The 20124-nt window shown below is 43.5% G+C and overlaps 1 protein-coding gene across 1 annotated transcript in view; it reads left to right on the top strand.

Moving 5' to 3' along the window:
- The first annotated feature begins 417 nt into the window (after nt 1-417).
- Nucleotides 418-20124, top strand: part of LOC142558534 (uncharacterized) — a 107672-nt gene continuing 87965 nt past the window's right edge. The window contains exon 1 of the mRNA XM_075670668.1: nt 418-592. Within this exon, the coding sequence (XP_075526783.1) occupies nt 418-592 (175 nt within the window). The remainder of the gene's footprint in view (nt 593-20124) is intronic.

Here is a 20124-nt window from a genome sequence, read left to right as displayed (position 1 = left end):
TCCGTCTTTACTTTCCCTTCCCCTAGTGCAGGGTAGCAAACCGGAGGTTTTAACTCTGGTTAACCTCCCAGCTTTTCTGTCATTTGCATCTCTGTCTCTCTCTGTCTCTTTCTGTCTCTCTCTACAAGAATGTTAGCCGCGAAAACCTTCAATGTCTAGTATGTGAACCCGCTTACCTTTCTTTATCAAGCGCAATTAATCGGCAGGCAACCAAGGCGGTCAAGCAAGGCTCGTTTAAATGTCGGCGAACGACCCTGTCAACTAGGCGTCCTCTTGCCTGATGCCGGGTATACTACAGGCTTCACAGCAGTGCGCACGTGTGTTATGGCAGAAATTGGACCTGAAGAAATTAAATCCACGCTACAGCGCGCAGCAAACTCTTGAGATTACGCGGTATAGCACACGTACGTTTGCGTGATGCGCCTGCTGGAACTGGGACTAGCTACCGACGACTGCGCTCTGAACAAAAACGTGGCTATTTTTGTCAACTGGCTACCTCCACCAGGCGAAGAGCTGCAGAAAGATCAATTGGACAAACGGCAACACACGATCCGAATCTTGATCTCGGCGAAGAACGTCATCTACCAGCAGAGTAAGGAACGCAGAACCATTACTAGTGAAGAAACACGAAGGCTTGTACACTCAAAGCGTCCATCAACATAGTTCAAAGATGCATATCAAGATGGCGCGCACGCTATTGCATAAATAGACGGACGAAATGGCCCCTAAGCTTTTAATGTAGTTCCATTAAAGTTCAGCCTAGCAAGTCCACTATTTTGCAAACAATTTCTGCTTACTGATAGAACGACATTCCACATGAAATCACAAAGCAAAACGAACCGCGTTAAATGTATAATCGTAAACTTATTTTTTTTTAATTCGTCAACAACTACTCACGGGCAACAAAATCCACCGACCTATTAACTAGAAGATCCTTTCACTCACCTGCAACTGGAACCATATTTAAATATATTGAGAAATGTCGGACGTATTTCATCTTCCAAGTTGTAGGTTCAGGTATGTGGAACATTCTTCAGGACAACAGCTCATACTTCTCTGGAACCTATTATCGCATATCTGTTGTTACGTGAATTGAATTTTTTAATGTAAAATGTTCGAATATGTCAAAAGACTTTCCAGGTATTTTGTGATTTCATGCTCCACGCCGTTCCATTAACTAAGTGTAAAATATTCGCAAAAGTTGTTCGCGTATATATCTGGTACCCGAGAGTCTACAGTATGTACTTCTGCGCACGACTTTTTTTTTTGTCAATTGTGTGAAGTGGCGGCACTGATAAAAGAACGGATGTTGCATTTCGGGTGAACTGAACCTCCTGTCTACTATATGCGGCTTCGTTTCGCTGCAATTGGCTGAGTACTGTTACATAGGATACTGTTGCTGAAGGTACTATCATGTTTGATGAGATTGCTTTTTCTACTCGTCGGGCGCTGATGCAAAGATATTATATATATATATATATATATATATATATATATATATATATATATATATATATATATATATATATATATATATATCGCTGACATCCGGAGTACAGTGATAAGCGACACATCATTCTCGAAAACAATTAAGCTTTCCGGCGCAAAACGTTCTACAAGCTCTTACGCTTTCGCCGTTCCACAGACGCCATACGTGAATAGGAGGAGTTAAACGTAGGCCAAAAATGCCCGCGCATACCACATTCCGCACCACGCCGAGCGCCATATAATGCTACGCATGTATTGGACAGTTCCCGTTCCGCCTAATTTTGCTGCGAAAACCCCACACGGCTCCTGGAGAGAAAAAGCAGGCTTCTGTCGTCTACAGTAGCGAAACGGCAGTTAAAATTTCTTTTGGCTGCGGCGCCACGTCGCGAAGGCGCCTCGACGGAGCCGAACGGGCGAAAGGGCACCGGTGCTGCCGCAGGAGCGCGCCAGGCGTTTCGTGAGGGGAGAGGGCATCGCCGCGACGCCACGTCACATTCGCTCTCCCCTCTCGGAAGCCTGTGTTATCCGCGGGTTCCTTGTCCGCGCAAGCTCTTCGGCCGTTATAACTACGCCTCGGTAATGTCAAATCAAAACGTGCCAAGCATGTCAAAGCGCTCGCTTGACCGCGAGGAGTTCACAACTCGAAGTACCACTCAGCGGCGTTCTAATGGACATTACTGCTTTCGCCTTCACAACTCGTAAGAAGTGCTTACGCGTCCTCGGATTTTTCGTTCCCGGCCCGATAACACTCGTAGTCAATAGTTGACTTGTCTGATAGAAAACGCCCAACTGAATGTAAGAACACGATAACCGCGTCACTCTTCAATCTTTATCGTATTACTCGCTGACGTGATGATATAAGCACACGTCCGTGCGTGAATGGAAACCTTACGGATATTTATGTTCGCGCGGAGCTGTAGAAAAATGTCAAAATAAATAACTGCTTCCACAATGTACAATAGTCTAATTGAAAATAAAGGATTCAAATTTGCATGCGCTCAAAATCTGCAAATAAATTTAAAACAGATGAGTAAAGATACAGGAAAAAGATAAATTATTTCATAAAGCTGTATCTTAGTTTAATTTTGGGAAAGAATAAAGGAGCAGCTGGTTAAAAACTTCATTAAGGAAAAAAAAATGCGTCGTATGACTGGGCCCACTAGCGCGCGGCCGACAGCGATTATTTAAGCAAACATATACGGACATCCATGACATGCCTAAGATGTTAATGGTCGAAAATTAAATAACATTGTTGTTTCCTTTTAGATCGCAGCATACTTCACTTTCGAATAAAAACAATAAAGTACTCGTATTAAATGGACAGGACACCTCTACTATAGTAATAATAAAAGAAAAAATTCAGCTGCTCAATTTGTGATCTTGATGGGCATGTTTCTGGAAGAAATGTGTCACGCGATCTTGTTCACTAACACACTGCCCACGGCGTTTGCTTAAAATTTCAGTGCTAATAGCAGGAACATACGTGAAACATTTTTATGCACCTTAGTGACCCAAAATGGGCCATTAGCAACGCTCAAGGAATATGTTTTTATTTGTTTCCTTTTTATCTGCAGCCAAATTTCACTTCAAAGCCGGTCTCATTAGAGCACACTTATAAGGAACAAGACTCCCCTTTGGAAGGACTGAAAAATTTATAGTGGTGCTCAGAAAGAGCAGCTTGACAGGCACTTCTCGAGCTAAAAGCTTGCATTAGAGGTGAAAGCTATAGGTCTACCAGACAATATTGCTAGGAGTGACAGCTGTGTCAAAACACGGGTATCAAAAGCATGAACGCATCCTGAGCGGTTCATCGAGACGTGGTTTTGACGCTGCTTCGCTATGAGGATGCGCCATCAACACATAAACATCCGGACGCTTCGAAAATTATTCGATGGCTAGTTGCGCCGTTCATCACTGAGCCGCTTCTTACTGTGTATACGTTTTGTTTTAATGTGATTAGCATCGATAACATACTTCACGCACCTTTCGGTATGTTTCTTTGTTTCTATCTGTGTAGCCGTTTTCCCTCCCACACAGGCCACTGGGTAGTCCGTAACCGGCTAGAGCACCGGTCTATCCGAAGATATTTTAAATAGAAAGTCTTAGCGCGTTACCAGCACTCTTCCGCATTGGGTATGTGTCTAGTCCCCTACCGTGGGCCTATCTCGGAGACACTGTAGCCTAAAACTGTTGGGATAGCTGCCCCGCAACCCATATCGCCCAATTTTGCCAGACTGCACTATCTCCGCGAATGGCCCACTATAGGAGGCTTGGGAGATAGTCAATGAAAAGTGGTCTATATAGGATGTATTCTTTTGTTATTATCATTAAATGTACTTAAGGATAGGTTGGCGTCTATGTGTCGCGCAGGCTACTCCTATTCTCTTGCGTGATAGTTATCGTCGGAAAGACGTAAACAATATCCAAACTGGACAAATAAACACCTGAACGAACATTCACGTATTAAGTCTCAGTACTGCAATATAAATAAATGTTTGCGCAACCGAAGTGTTCACGTAGCATAAGTACTCAAAAAACCGAAATGCTCTCACCCAGCACATGCGTTCACACAGCATAAATGTTCACAGAACCAAGATATTCACACAGAAGATGTTGGGCACTTGAATGCCGCACTCTAATTAACGGTGCACTGTAATAATAACAATGCGAGCTATAGCTGCTGTATGACTCAGTATTTTTGTGATATTTTTGATTCCTCCAAAAATTCTACTAAGGCGCGCAGCGATGGTTTGAAGTTTTTCGGTTGGCCATGGACCTAAAAGTTTTCCTTAGGATAGCGGCCGTCTATCCAAGCCATGTAATTTTTTCGTGAGATTCTTGCGGGGAGAATCGTTATTTTTACAGTCTAGAAGAAGCTGTTCTACGTCTTCTTCAGCCTCTTCACATGAGCATGTAGCACTGTTAATTTTTCTTTTCCTACACAGGAAGCTTTTAGTATAGCCAGTGTCTAGTCGAAGCCTATTAAGTGTTGTTTCAACAGATCGGCTACTTTAAACAGAATATTGAATTCTATGCCATGATCTATATTATACAATTGAGAGTTCTGCGCATCATGTATGACACAAGTATCCTTGGACAGTCCAACGCAAAGTTTGTTGAATAGACATTGCGCATCACCTCGCCGCAAGAGCAAGTAGTGATGATTCATTCTCTTGATGTGCTGCACTTGCCACGTGATCAGCTGTTACATTCCTCATGATTTCACAGTGACTTGGAATCCACTGGAAAGTTACGTCATGTCGTATATCTTCCGCTATGGCTTACGCCTTCTGTATTTCGTATGTCAATGTGCTGTTTGCTTTACTTAAGTTGATTTCTTTTAAGCACATCATTGAGTCTTCTGAGTCACTATGAATTAACCAGCGAAGTGGTTCTGACTGCTGACATATGTAATGTAAAGCAGCAAGTATTGCGTAACGTTCTTCAGTTGTGGACGTTGTAGGTTGTAAAGCTTATACGCTCTTTTTTCTTGGTATGCATGTCTATAAAACGCAAATGTAGAGCTTTTTTTCCCACATCATCCATGCATTTGCACGTGAATGCGATTTACGTACCTAATATAAAGATGTGATAAAGTTAATTACTTTATCTCAATTACGGACATATCACATTTGCCGTCTACGCCAGGAATTGAAGCGACTATTTCTAGAATTGCTAGTCGCCACGCGGGATGAGTTGCGCAAGTAGGCCAGTATTCGTAAGCAGGAAGTAGGTTTTTGCACCGCCGTGTTTCTTCATGTATGCAGACAAAGGTTCTATCCTGAAGGTCTTGGCATAGTTTATGATTACCGTGTTGTGTAGCCAAACGAAACAAGCGTCAAGTTTCGGCAAATCTTAGTGCATGAAAAGTTGGTTGGCGGGACTCGGCAATTACCAAAGCGCTGGGAGATGCGCGCAGAACGGCAAGACATATGCGAAAGCTCCTGGCCAGCAATCTTTGAATTGGTTCCTCTAGATTACAGCGTATTTCACGTAGCAGAGGAGCAGGGTATGCTATTCTGTCTCTAATGATTGCCGAGTGAATGCGTAATAAGTAAGAGGTTAAACTACCCCATATTCTTCCTGAGTCCTGGTTACATGGTGCTGATGGAACCATGCCTTGAGGCAGCGGTACGCGTTTGCTACCTTAAGAGGAAGCTTTAGCTCGGGCCCAACTCCGACGTGGCCTATTCGAACACATGTAAAACGCAAGAACGTTTTTCTGAGATCACCCCTCGACAGATTTTAATGACATTTGTAATATTTGAGAGAAAAAGTTAAATTCTAGTGACTGTTGGAAGCGAAATTTCGATATAGCGGCTGAAAATTTTGAAAAATATTTTGAAAAATTCTAAAGTTTGAAAAAAATAATAGAAGAACGAAGTTTACAACTTAATAGGTCTGCGTCAAGAAAAGATATCGCGGTTCTGTAAACGGCATTCATTAGATCATTCAAAGCATACAAATTCGATACGTCAATCTGTATCTTGAGTGAATTTATTACCTAGGTTACAAGGGTTCTGCAAAAGCTGTATTTCCATATTAGTGAATTTTTAGACGAATGTGTAACACATCAGTTTTGCCCGCTTTAATTGCACTATCATATGCAATTCACAGAATTGCGATATCTTTGTTTCTTGCTGAGTTACAGCGTTGTAGTGTTGATAGCTTCGTTTCCTGAAAATCTCAATTCTTGCCAATTTTTTTTAAATTTACGACGTAAATCGAAAATTCAAACGCAACAGTCACTAAATTTTAACTTCTTCTAAATGCAATAACCCTCGTCAAATTTGGTACAGTGTTTTCTGAGAAAAAACGAATTCTACTTTAGCATGCATTTTGATAGGAGCACCAGAGCTAAAGGTTCCTCTTAAATGTCCTCATTAGTTTGCCCAGGAATAGTTAGGAAGCTTTTGTGGATATTTCTAAGCACATCGCGAAATTTTAACTCGCTCAAAAACCAGTGGAAGGAAATTTGGTGGAAGTGCATGCCTTTTATTTAATTTCCTTAACAAAAGCAATAAAAAGACGCAGTTTCGCCCGAATGGTGAAGCATTGATGGCGGAAGTAAAGTGCTAGGCAACTACACGAAGTAAGTTTTATCGGCCGAATATATTGCAGCAAACTTTCGCTTACTAATTAAGTTGGCGAGCATGCTGTCGCGGGCGCACAGGAAAACTTGATCAGATCTCATTCAATGGCCGCGGAAACTTCCCATCACAACACTGACGAGACGAGACGAGGAGCGGCAGTAGCTGCGGCGAGCGAATGCTTCAACGCATCTTCAAATTTTGGTTACGCAACCGCTTACGTAAGGAGCGCGAGAACACAGCGAACCACCAGCCACATCGGCTCGCCCAGCTTTTGCACCCGCCGCAGATTATATGCAACACCTTCAAAGAAAATGAGATGTGCATGAACACGTCTCCAAACTAGAGAAGACTAGCTAAAGTTGGGCGCTTTCACCGACAGGTGGCGCAGGAGAGCGGGCGCCATAATATATGTGTCGGGTTTTTACATTTTGCAGGGTGTTCTAACTAGCATGCACCAAGGTCTAAAGATAAGCAAACGCCACGTAGCTGGACAGAACCAAGGTTATGGTGCTTCCAGTCGCTTGCAGATACTGAGAGTATTATTTGGATTGCACCTAATTACACCATTAGGCCTGATTAATGAATCAACTTCTCAAATATTATAATTACAGGAAAGGTGCCAATGAGAACATTGTAGAGCAACACGAAAAACTCGCGATACAACTATCCGTTGCTCAGTACGTGCTACATAAGAGCGTTTTTTTTTTCCCGAGCGTGAAAGAAGCTCGCGAATACACGCAAAATCGTCGCGCGACTGGCCGCTCGAGGAGGTCGCGCCTCGAGCGACTTCTACCAGACGCGCTGCGTCTCGAACGGCAGCGTCTTTGACTGGAGTGCAGCGTCTGAATGACAGCGTTACAAAACACTTGTTGCCAAAAAAAAAGAAACGAAGAATGGGTGAACACCCCCTTTATCAACGGTACCACCACGTGGTTTTCTTATCGCTGCGTTAGGCTCCGTCACCTTCGGGATCGGCGAACAAAAACGGCTAAACACGAAGAATCGCGGTTGGTTCTCATGGAAAGCTAAGTACTATAAAAATAACGGGGTTCCTCGAGAGGATGGAGGCACCGTGAAAGGCAACGTTAGCAGGCGTTGTTCTTCGAGCTAGTCCGAAGACCAGTCTAATTCGTGTGTCCCGGGTCGTGACACCCCGCTAGGGCCTTTTACATTGCCGAATATTTACCAGCCTTAGAGAAGAACGCGCATCCCCTCACACCGCTTATATGCTTTCGCACTGTGGCGCAAGAAAAAGGTCAAAGAACGGCACACATAACAGTAGAATGAGCTCAAAAGTTGCGTTGTTTGGTCGCAGTGAAGAAAAGGCGCATTCCTTCCGTTTCAGGTCGCGCATTCCATTACCTTCAAGTCGCCTTCTACAATACACTCTTATTCTCGATCCAAATAAGTAACTGGACCGCATTCGCAAAAAGACAAAGGAAGAAAATGTGTTGCTCTTATTATAAAGTATAAACTCTGTGGAACAAATATACTTTCTTCCATGGAGCTCCTTAACGCAGATACTTTATATCGCTGCTAATATCATTCCTCATAACTTTAACTAATTAAGTGTAACACCTTCATTGCGTACCACGCAGGCTTTTACAAGTGGCGCAGCATGTTTACAAAGTGTGCCACTTAAACTTATGCGGAACGACAGTAATAGTGTAGATGATGCGCATCATCTCTACAACAGCAGCAGGGATGTAAGAAAGATAAAAACTTGGCCATGTGCTACGTTTCATAACTTATTTCGCTGAGAAGACTCGCTAGGCACGCCATCTGTCCTAAAAAAACTGAAGTCTCTTGGAAGTCTACTGGACCGAGCCACTTACAAGTTAGCAACAAGTAACCCCTTGCCTAGACGTTGGCTCGCTTACAGCGGATATTGCAACAGTCTTATCGGTATATGAACCAGGCGTATGATACATTACCGTTGTGGGCACACTGGAACAACGGCAGCAGCCCTGTGTATTTGGCTGTAACCGAATGTTCGAAGAAATTGAACATCACAACCTTGTGTCCTGTACTTCACCCTGAAACAGATGCATTGCGTTCGATTCGTATTAACGTTCAAATATCCACGCAGTTCTATAGGTGAAAGGTTATGCGCGTAAGGAGCTACAAGCGTAAAGCAAAAGAAAGAGAGGAAAAAGATCAGTAAGAGTCGCTATTGCTTTCAAGCTTTCAATAAGAAAGCGAGATATGCCGCCACCACCATTTGCAACCAAAGTTTCAGTCCGCAAGTGTTAGCGAGCTTGGCAGTCCTGGCATTCGAAGCCACTTTTGCAAGGAACAGGTTCATGCCGCAAAGAACTTTTGCTACATTGAACATGATCTTGAAGACAACGACACGGTTGAATATGACGAAAGACGCAGATTATGTTGTTTTTTATCGACCCGTGCTCCATATCGGGTTTACATAACTGCCATGCCGGAAGCCTCCAACATCGTTGATTGGAGCCTCGAAGTTTACTGAGAATTAAGGATGCACTGAACCAAGTTTTTTAAGGCATAATAATCTTCAAGCCCACTGGTCGATTTTCTCAGTCAGGTTCTTAGTCACGATAGCTTTTCCGGCATCGTTGAACACGACAACGTCTTAAGTAACCAGAATACCGTGTTTACTCATCTAAGGCCTACCATCGTGTAAGGCCCCCATCCCTACTTTAGAGAGCGAAAATCTTCTAAGAAAATTCTCTAAGAGCGACGCGCGTACTCGCAGGCTGATTAGTTCCCACAAGCCACTACGAGGTGGCACACGTCGGCGTCCTAAAAATTGATGTGGATCGTAAACGTGTTCATAGTCGGTCAGGAGTGGTTGCATTCATTTGCATAGCTCTCTGAAGGAAGTTAGAGACTTCAGCGAGTAGCCATAAGCCTGCCTCGTACAAGGCGCGCACCCGGAAAAAAAAAAGAGGAAAAATAAGTGTGGGTATTACACGAGTAAATGCAGTAGGTGATGCAGAGTTTGCGCCCCGGCCTGCACGATTGGTAGCAACACGACGAAGTTCTAAAGCAGGGCTTTCATACTTGTGTATAGCTAAAAATTTCTGGTTGTATACCTTGTTGCGACTTCTCTTGTTGCCTGTTTTTTATTGCTAACAAGCTGTACTCTCCGAACTCGCTGAATATAATAACGTTATTGAAATGGGGCCTTTGATGCTGCCCTAAACTAAAGGAAGTAAGGAAATATCAATAACGTCGCCCGAATGGCTTTCACCGTGGCCTAACTATCGCTTAGCGCGACTAGCGTGTACAAAACTGGGGCAGTAAAGTCCTCAATACTTCTGAACAACCTTAACGTAGAAAAGCTATCCCTCCACACACAAAACCTTCCATTACTTTCCTGCTCACCCGAGTACTCGAACGCAAAATCTCGTTCACGCAGCAAACGGCATCAAAAATCTGAGGCGGAATGCAGGATGTTTTTTTTTTTCCCCGCGAAAATAAAGGAATTACGCCCCATTGAAGCTTTCTTTCTTTTTACGCTCGAAACAAAGGAGAGAAAGTCGGGCGTGGAATATCTTAAACCCAACTTTCGAATCTGTCATCGTCTCTAATTAGCTACCACGCACTCGACATCGCTAATGCACTACAATTCCACGTACTTCATAACGGTTCGTTGATTCATCTATTTTAGAGTTAGCTCGCTTCAAACTCTTGCCAAAGCACAAGGGTAATTGGCTCGAAGCTTGATTTCTTTTTTTTTTAATTCGTACCACAGTGTGCTTCAGTTATGCGCCAAATCAGCTGAGCTCAGGTGTGCGGCGGTCGACTCGGAATTTCTTTCCTTTGATGCAAGTTCCGGGAGATTTCATGGTCTGTTATCTTTGAACAAGGTTATGCTTTCTGCGAGGTTAATCAAAGCAAGTTACACGTGGCACTCAGCGGAATTCAGATCTTTTTTCTTTGTTACTGAAGTAATTGAATTCAGTATACGGGTAACGCTTGCGCACTTACTTTCTGTTCTATTTTTATACGAGAAATGGCACCACGTATCAATTTGTTTTTGTGCTTTCCTGAGAGTAGTGCCATTCTTTCGCGCGCGCATGCGTGTGTTTTGTACACGATAGAGCCACTTGCCCGGAATCTACACGTGCTCGGCATATCGGGCAAATTTCTTCCACGTTTTGCTTTCTGGGGGCAATAAATGAATTATCTCATTTTTTCAACTTATACTCGATAATCTTGGTCCTGATTAGTGTATTAAAAGTTAAGCTGAAGCCGGAGTGGTGGGCAGGTGAAGCTTGCCGGCTGAAAAATTGCGAGGAAGTTACCTGCTTTATACGAGCAGGTGGTGTAATCTCGTTCGAGGAAGTTAGTCTAACGTGCGAGTACTTTTGTACATTTTTCGGGCCACTTTTTTTTTTGTACGACACTGCATAGAACTATAATGCAATTCAGCAATCTGCACCAAAGCCAGCTAATAGTCTCATCTACGTTTTTGGTACTCACAGAATTGGGCGCTCAGTATTCTGTGCCGAGCTTGTCCTTTCGTTGCTCAAGTTTTGTTGTACGCGTTTCAAAGAACAAAAGAAGGAAAACCTCATCAGAGCGTTGCACTTTAGTAACCCTGCTTTATGGATGTTTACGCAAATTACGCGGCAAATTCCAAGAAAATAAAAACAAAGTTATTTGCTTGCGCTAGCATCGACACAGCTCGCACCTTCGTCCACGACTTCAGCGCCACTGTGTGGCGATTAGGATTAGCGACAGGTACGCCATATATGCGCAATGAAGGCCGTTCATTTGAGTAGAAAGGTTCTTTTCTATTGCTTCGTTGGATGTTTAACGAAATAGGAGGAACAAATGAAACTTTGCAATACTTGTGGTAACTGTAAGCTTGAGTAGCATGGTTTCCATGATTTTCTAAATAGCACACTGACAATGCACTCTGCATATAGAAGCAGCAAGAATTAAGTGCTGGAGTAGATAACTTACAGATACGGCAGTATTAAAGAACTGGCCGTTGCGTCTTCTACAAAGTAAAAAAAAATTAAAATGAAATTATAGGTTTTTACGAGTCAAAACAACGATCTGGTTATGAGGCACACCGGAGTGGGAGACTCCGGAGAATTGGACCACCTGGGGTTCTTGAACGGTCACCTAAATCTAAATGCACGGGTGTTTTCGCATTTCGCTCTCATCTAAATGTGGCCACCGTGGCCGGGATTCGATCCCGCGACCTCGTGCTTAGCAGCCCAACACCATGGCCACTAAGCAACCATGGCGGCTTCTGCGCAATGTAGATAATATACCAACATATTCATAAATATTTAAGTCTACGAGGAAGATGCATTTCAATTCTGGCGACTCAAAGCGTGAAATTTATGAATGCAGTTTAAAGTAAGAAGCTGTGCGCGTTAACTTCTCACGATACTCTTGAGTAACTTCACACGAAATTCAGGGGTAAACGCTGCAAGAAAATAAAAAGAACAAAGAAAAAAACAAGTAAGGTAGGGGTATGATCCTTTCTTAATTTATTTCCTTTTTTTTACGTGAGCCAATTATTGATACACAATCATCGGTTTTCGGCGCGGTGTGAGCTTACATATTCCGTTTAGTAACCGCAATTGTCCCTGCACCAACATCTGCGTTTTCATGACAGGAAGAATAGTGATAAAATATCACGGATATGGTACGGGATAAGATAAGAAGTAACTCTGAAATGCGACGGCGAGAAGCACAGGCGAAACGAACAGAGAGAGGCAACCAGGAAACACGCAAGCCGCAAATAAGAGTATATATATAGTGCAGCGTATAGGAAATTCCGGCGTAGTTTTCTGACTGATTACTTCGATTACGCATCTGGTGTGCATGTTGCGTTATGTACTTTCAGATACCTGTAAAACGCGGTCACGTTTCCATCACGGTGTCTTCTTTAATCGTTATACAGTTAAGAAAAGTCGTAACGTAGGATACGACATTTTCTAACCCTTGCTCACGAAAGCCTTATTAAAGCGAAAGTATTTAGTCCCCTTCCTTCTCTCCAAGAACAGCGCAAATTGGTGCAGTAATTGCGATCAACTATGATACTGATGTAAACGCGTATGCGCACTATTAATATGCACTGGCAACACGTTAAATGTCACGATTGGTTGGTAGTTTTCCAGCAAAGATCACGGATTCTTCGACCATGCCCAAACGGGAACAAGTCATGTGGGGTAGGAGATTTTCTTGCCGTTTACGTATAGGCCAACTATAAAGTTTTGCAGGACCTAAGGTCATTCATGATTGAAAGGAGCTCTTTCATATCACTGACATTCCGCAATGAACAATTGTAATACAGGTGTCGCTGGAGCCACATTTCGACACGTGGACTTGCCTACGCCCTAACAAACGCAGGTGCCCTAGTTAGAACGTTGACTTCTGATAGCCCTTGTTGACCAATCATGTTTATGACTGTTGCGGAACTTCTGTTCACTTTGGTTTAACCCCTGTTGACCCCATCAAGGCTCAATCTTCCGATTAACTTCTGTCTTGTTTCGACTGATATCCAGATCCATCACCTCGAGCATTATTAAACCATCTATGACAACTTGATGTTCCAGAATGTTTTACATACTATAAACCGGTCGCGCCTGTGCCAGATTACGAGCTCAGCTTGCCTGCTTCAAGGCGTCTTTCCGTGCTTTTGCAGTTTACATTTTGCACTGGCGCTCACGTTCGTAGACGCGATATAGCCTCGTAAAACACGACTGAGTGTACAGACGCTTCAAAAGACGAAGTTTGGAACGAGTCTCGAATTTACGGCTCAAAGCAAGTGTCCTCGGCACTCAGTCATTCGCTGAAAATTCAAGTCTGCTCGCTTTCTTACCTAGCCTCTTGTTTCGTTCTACAGTTTGCATTAAAGCCCCAGTGCGAGATCGCCCAGCTATCAACCCTATAGTAAGTTCTGTGTCCGTTCCTGATCTTGCCTTTCTCCTGCCTATCCGCTTTACTGTCGTTCACTACCGCTCCATCGTCAGTGTCTCGCCAGGATACGATATATTTCTACCTTTGACTTTTCTTGCCTCTCTACACCGCTTGCACCTGAATCCTTATCGGCGTTGCGTAGTAGAACTCACTTGTCGGGCAGGATATGTCTGGGACGCATTTCACACATGTCAAAAGAAGCTAAACGAGCGCCACTAGGGAAGCAATGGAATACAATAGTCATGGCGCACAGCGGTAAGTGCTATGATGTGTTTCAACAGTCAATGTGGTTTTAAAAAAAATAGACAGCCACGTTAGCATACGCCAAAGAGGGTGACGGCGGAAGCCCACGCGCTCAAGAAACATTCATTAAATTACTTGACATTCTAATTCGAATGCGTTGCTAATTTTTTTACTTGTATTTTCCTGTCAAAGGTCGAGGGTACGACTTCCACCAAACGTCGTAGGTTCGAGTGCCTTAATTAACTCCCTGTTAACTAACTGTGTCTTAATTAACTTCGCCCTAACGCCGAAAAACCAGGAGCGACGCCAGCTGGCGTCAGACGCATCACCCCTCGATGGTGCACGAGGTGAGACCGACGCGATGCCATCGGCGTTACTGAGTGCCCAGTGAATTATTAGACAATGTATAGCTGCACCTCCACTGCCCGTTCGGCTCAGCTCAGCACGAACGCTAGTGTGCACAAACACTTCTTCCAGCAGCAGAAGGCAGAACGCTGCCCTGGTTCCGGTACCTAGGGTGCTAAGCGTTGCGTTGACGGTGAGTCATCTTTGTCGTTTTTTTCTCTGTTCTCTTTTGTTTATCAGCCAAACGCACTCGGCGTCTCTGAAGACACTAACCGTCGGCGCGCTAGCGGCGCATCGATAGCGGGACGTCACGCCGACGGCGACGGCACAAACAGTGCAAATGCCCTCGAGCATCTGTATAATTGCTATCAAAATGATCAGTAAATTCCCCTTCATCACCCCCCCCCCCTAGGCTTCTCAACTACTGTGGCGGTAGCCGCATAGATTTTGTTTCTGTGCGAAGTTCAAGTTTTCCCAGCTTGCGCCTCACAGAATGACAGTGACTATGCTCCCGGTGATCTCTGCTCTGGATCACTCATTCCGTCCAGGATGTCATTTATTTCACTGCTCGCAGACTTTCCAAGGAGAAAGACCTCTATTCACACGACTGACCTTTTGCCTGAGAATGAGAACATATGTGCGGACTACAGATGTGTCAGAAACACCACACTGCGAAAGTTTCGGCTCCCAAGGGTGAATAATTGCCGCTCGTTAAACTCCGTGCGCTTTTTCCGACGGGCCAGCGTTGCACTGGCATCACTGACCCAAGAAGTTCATTAGACGCGGCGGTTTTAAAAAAGCATCTTTGGTTGGGGTTACTAGGCCGAGTCGTACACCACAGCACCGAATTATTGCGTAGGTCGCCGACAAAAGCTCACTTAGTCACAAAAATCCGTCCCGGAGCGTGCGCTTTAAAACAGTGGAGGGCGAGCGCATGTGGTCAGGAAGTCAATTTTTACCACGAGGCAAGACAGTATGGAACAAAAGTGCCTCCGGATGGCCCATTTGAGACGGGACTAATAGTCATGGGACTGCGTGCCACTTGATTAAAGACACAGAATATGTAAGTCAACGAATAACAATCAAGCATAGAAACAGAAAGGAGTCCGCAGAGTGGCATTTCAGTGTATTTCAGTCATTCTTAACTGGGTTTCTGATGTTGCTAGTTTGTTGTGTATGCCATTGGACTTAAAAAAGCGTGCGCGTGGGATAAGTTTACAGCGAATACCTTTAGAGCATGTTAATGTTAATTTATTTATTTCTGACGCTTACTGGTCCTAAAGCAATACTTATTCAAGGGTTGCCAAAGCAGAGTGCCCCGAATTACCTTCTGCACACCTCGGGTTATTTAACATGGGCTTAAATTTGGGTAGAAGAGTGTCTTCTTTTTTATTATTAGTCTTGTTGAAACGCGCCGGGAGACGCACCCGCAACCTCCCCGTTCAGGAGCAGAACAGGACAGCTTATAGCGTAGTTTTTGAAACTTTTAGGCTTCTTTGTCGTTCCGTACCATCGTATTTTAATCACCATCGTAATCCACAAGGCCGTAAGACGTCACCGCAACATAGAGCTTTAATGGCGCACATGGCATGGTTCAAACCCTAGTCCTGTATGTCTCAGCCGTCTCTGAAATTCTCGTCACGAGGCTTCCCTCTCTGTCGTCGTGCCAAACTATGGCTGCTTTGAGTTGCAGTCAAACGCTTTTCTTTCAATGACCCAGTACGCTTCTAATGGTCGACTCATTTACCAGATAAATTGGCCTACAGCCGAGGCGATATGTGGATTTGTGGTCTAAATAAATCGTTTGCAGAAACCTGCGAAATCCATGTTTCCGGGTGTGGCTAAAAGTGGTGACCTTCTTGTTTCCAAGTCGGATGTTCTAATTAATCCCTCTTTGTTGCCTAGCTTGCCATACACTGGGGAAAGTGCAAATATACCTTACATGTAAACCAGGCTGAGCCAAACGGGGCTCAGGTTCGTCGGCTTCTCCGCCTGTCTCTTATACCTCATCATCAAAATACGTGAGTTCATTGAGAGAAAAAAAGGAATACAAACAGACAGTTGAGTACGGCCAACAAAGCGCACTAATCACGGCATTACGGCGGTTCTGTTAAATTCGGTAAATACGTTGAAGTCCCTTAACTATGCTAATCCGACATTCCTAGCAGGCCGCTTAGACGCTCGACCGTGTGCATGATTCTTGGAGGTTTGTAGAGTTCGTCGTGCTTAGCACTGCAACACATAGAGAATAGTAAAACAGGAAAACAGGCTTCCCAGTCTGTGCAACCGTATTGCTCGCGTAACGAATAGTAAACGTGGAACACACGTAAGACGGAACGTCAGTGAATGACCAGTCTCTACAGAGCGTACTAGCGAGTCCACAATACATTGTAAGTGAGGTTCACGTGCCGGAAAGCGCTTGCGTAAACGAATTAATGAACGAAAATCTTTGTCGTCCTCGGCTACCACAGCGGTATCTGGTCAACCAGCCAAATCGTGGGGTCTTCTAGTTTTATATAGCTCAAAAAAAAAATGGGGAGGGCGGATTTCGTTGACGCGCTGGCGAAGCGCATTTTAAAGTAAATAAACAATGGGGCTCCACATTTCTTGTTGAGCGTATTGCGCGAATGCATGCGCAGGCAACCCGCAAACCCCTGGCGTGCTTCGAAACGCAAAAGATCTCGTAGCCAAAGCAAATCCCGTTGTCCGGTGAAGAAAAAAAAAGTTTCTAGGTCTTGTGTAAAAGGCACGAGAACTCTTGCAACCTTGTATAAGTGCTTCCTGATCGGATCACGGAATGACGAATTCAAAAGAATATAGTCTATAGTTTATGTCTATAACGCTGCCTGCGATATATTGAATTGCTCCATACGTCCATTCTGTTGCTTCAGTGTGGAATTATGTAGAACAGGAAACGAAAAGATTACATCGCATGCCGCACTCTGCTAAATAACTTCTGTTCTTCCTTCGCATACTCTGCTTGATGGTAAAATATCTTTACATTTTTAAGCCTCGCGTTAACAATTAAAGATAGCAGCGCTGAAACGTAAGCGGAGAACACCACTCCTTTGGTTTTATATCTCTTAATTTGTACTCTTGGTCATTGTTTATATTTTGATCCTTTCTTTTCTTTTATTATTATTATTGCTCGATGGTTTTACGTACATGCTAAAAATTTTCGTTTCAGTGCCTGCGCAAAATATGCAAGAAAACAGCTGCACATACATTACTGCCAAGAGATCAATATACCGGAACCCTGCCAAGCTTACGGGTGTACCGTGCAGACTAGTCGAAAAGGGTCCTTCGAGAAACAGCATCGATGACAGACCCCCCCTCCTTGCTTATCGGGAGACATTACGAGCGTGCGTGACATTTGTGCATTCGTTTTGGGCTGAGCACTTGCACTCGTTATGACTTCCAAATATAGGCTACTGTAATCTCTCCTGCTGTCGGGCGGAAACATATCGAAACGCGTTTGTCGGTCCAAGGTACGTGGGTCTTTTTGCTATGTCCGATGCGGGAAAACGGTGCCGGGACCTCCCTCGTCATGGCGTGGCAAAAAATGTGCGGAAGTTGTACGAGAAATGTCTGTTTTACCGGCATCGCGGGAAACAGAAGGAAAACAAAGTAAACTGCAGACGTCGAAGCGAACTTTAGCTGTGCTGATTGCAACGCGGAGATGGGTTACCGTGCAGATGTAATCGACCTTCACAGGACGCGCGCACTGTTTTATCAGACGTCTTTACTGGCACGTATTTCTGCTTCTTCGTCATAATCTGAATATTATTGTTCTTTTTGTTGCTGCTACTGTCGTCGTCACCGTCGTTGTTGTTGAAATTGCACTTGGATTCCTACGCCTGATCTGAACAAGCACAACCTGCACATAGCAGGGCCGACATCTTCAGTTACCGGTAAGCATAATCTTCGGTGTCGCATGGGTAGTCTGCGTCGTTCGTTCTCGGATTTCTAGATATTATTTTTCATTTCGGGAAGGCCGAAATTGGGTTTTCCTTTCAAAGAAGAAAAGTGCTGGGAATTTTTTTTTTACTTTCTGGCAGCCGAAAGTTCGGGATTTTGCTGGTAACCTTCACAAACGAGTAACACATGCAATGGTTTCTTTTTCGCCACAGTGGTATCTAAACGAGCGGTATCACTCACGCAAACGTGTAACTTTTTAGAAGAAACCATTTAAAAAAAACACCAAATATATACGCGTAAGCCGATCGCTTCGTTACTTTGTGCTCTGTAATCTATTTAGCAAAAAAAAAAAGGAAAGTTAAGTATTGCAAGCAAACGAGTTTCGAAAGAGGTGACATGCTCTTGTCTTACGAGCCCTTCTTGACGTAATTCATAGCATGAATTTAGGCACTTCTGTGCCCAACCTAGTCTGGTCCTGCCTTCCACCTTCGTCTGTTCACCTCCTGTTTCATTACTTCTTCCCTCCACACGCTCTCACAGGAAAATTATCCAACTAGCTCAATCAGCTATTTTTTCTTTGAACAAAGCACAGCCGAGTAAACTCCTATCTACGTCACAACTACTGCTGGCAGTACAGAGCAGCGACAGTGCTGCGTTCGCTTTCTAGCGCAGTACCGCCCCGTCTATACGTATGAGACATGCGGGGATTGCAATGTGATGGGTCCATTGTCGTATTCATCTAAACTCTGCATGAAAAGCAAAGGAGCTTGCGTTCCCCTAAGTCGGTGGGCACTGGATATATTATATGTGTTGGTTTTCGCTTGAGGATTTAGTGTAGAGGAAACATATAACACGTGAATATAATAATATTACTACCAATATGACATATCTTGACCGTTGGGTAGGACAAAGTGTGCACCGTTCATTGGCTTTGCAACACCTCCATTTATTATTTGCTTTTATAGGGGGGCGGGTGAGGGCAGGCGGTGTGGAAAAATTGGCGTTTAAGCCAGTTTTGATAAAGCTTGTGCAGGGTGGGGAAAATCGCGGATCGGCTGGTTATACCATAAAACGAAAAACACTGTGGATAGAGTGCCTTTGTTCCAGAATTTTGACTGTGTTCAAGGTTCCAGTTTCCACTTGTAGACGGCACCGCCTACTGCATTCCTTTTGTTTTGTTTTTTTCTGACAGTGTGCATGAAGCGATGTGAACGTTTCGAGCGAGAACAACTCCAAAAAAAGACTATGACCAACACTTTTTAAGTTTAAATACGCATATGCATCAGCAATACACAGAAACTAATGTTCCTGAGCGGATACTAAATACAAATGTTCTTGTAGAAATGAAAAAGACGTCCCTCGTTCATGAATTATCTTTATTAGTAGTAGTATACTCATTATAATTATTATTATCCGAGCTATGCGTTGCTGGGTCATGTTTCACCTATTGTTCAACTGCCTTTCTCCTTTTTCTTATGCACTTAGCTAGAGCCTTTGTTGTAGGTACATTCTTCGCGATTATTCTTCTTTATTCATTCTGTGTGTTTTCTTTCTTCAAACTATATTTCCCTACAGTTTCGTTTGATTTTTTGTTTTTGGTGTTTAATGCATACGTGTGCCAGCACTCAGACCTTAGGATTGTTCCTGGGCACGTTAAATAAAGATGGTTTATTGATTATTATGCTGCTATAACAGCTATTATTTTCTATGTGCTATTGTATTTTGCGTGGTAATAGATGTATATTTCCTAGACTAAAACAGTTTTCTGCAGCTGGAAGAGTTCGTATTAAACCTTATACAACATGACACTATGAATTTTGCCACACAAGAGAAATTTAGAATAATATATATGCTCAGAAAGCAATTTAATAAATATAGTAACAGAACAAAGGGAAAAACTACTTGGAGATAAATATATCAAGAAATTAGAATATACTGAATTATCTCTTGTTGTGCATCACAAATTTCACAATAACTACATACACTGGCACATAAATCTGCGCTTATACGAACCCTCTGAATGAAGCACAGCATCACCTTAAAGAAGGCATCACTTACAAATGCGACAAAAAAAGCGCTTGGAACAAGAGAGGCTGTACTTATTCAAGTTTCGAAAATT

Source organism: Dermacentor variabilis, chromosome 9 (genome assembly GCF_050947875.1).
Source record: "Dermacentor variabilis isolate Ectoservices chromosome 9, ASM5094787v1, whole genome shotgun sequence".
NCBI classification, from domain to species: Eukaryota; Metazoa; Arthropoda; class Arachnida; order Ixodida; family Ixodidae; genus Dermacentor; species Dermacentor variabilis.
This window is presented reverse-complemented; position numbering and strand designations above follow the sequence as displayed.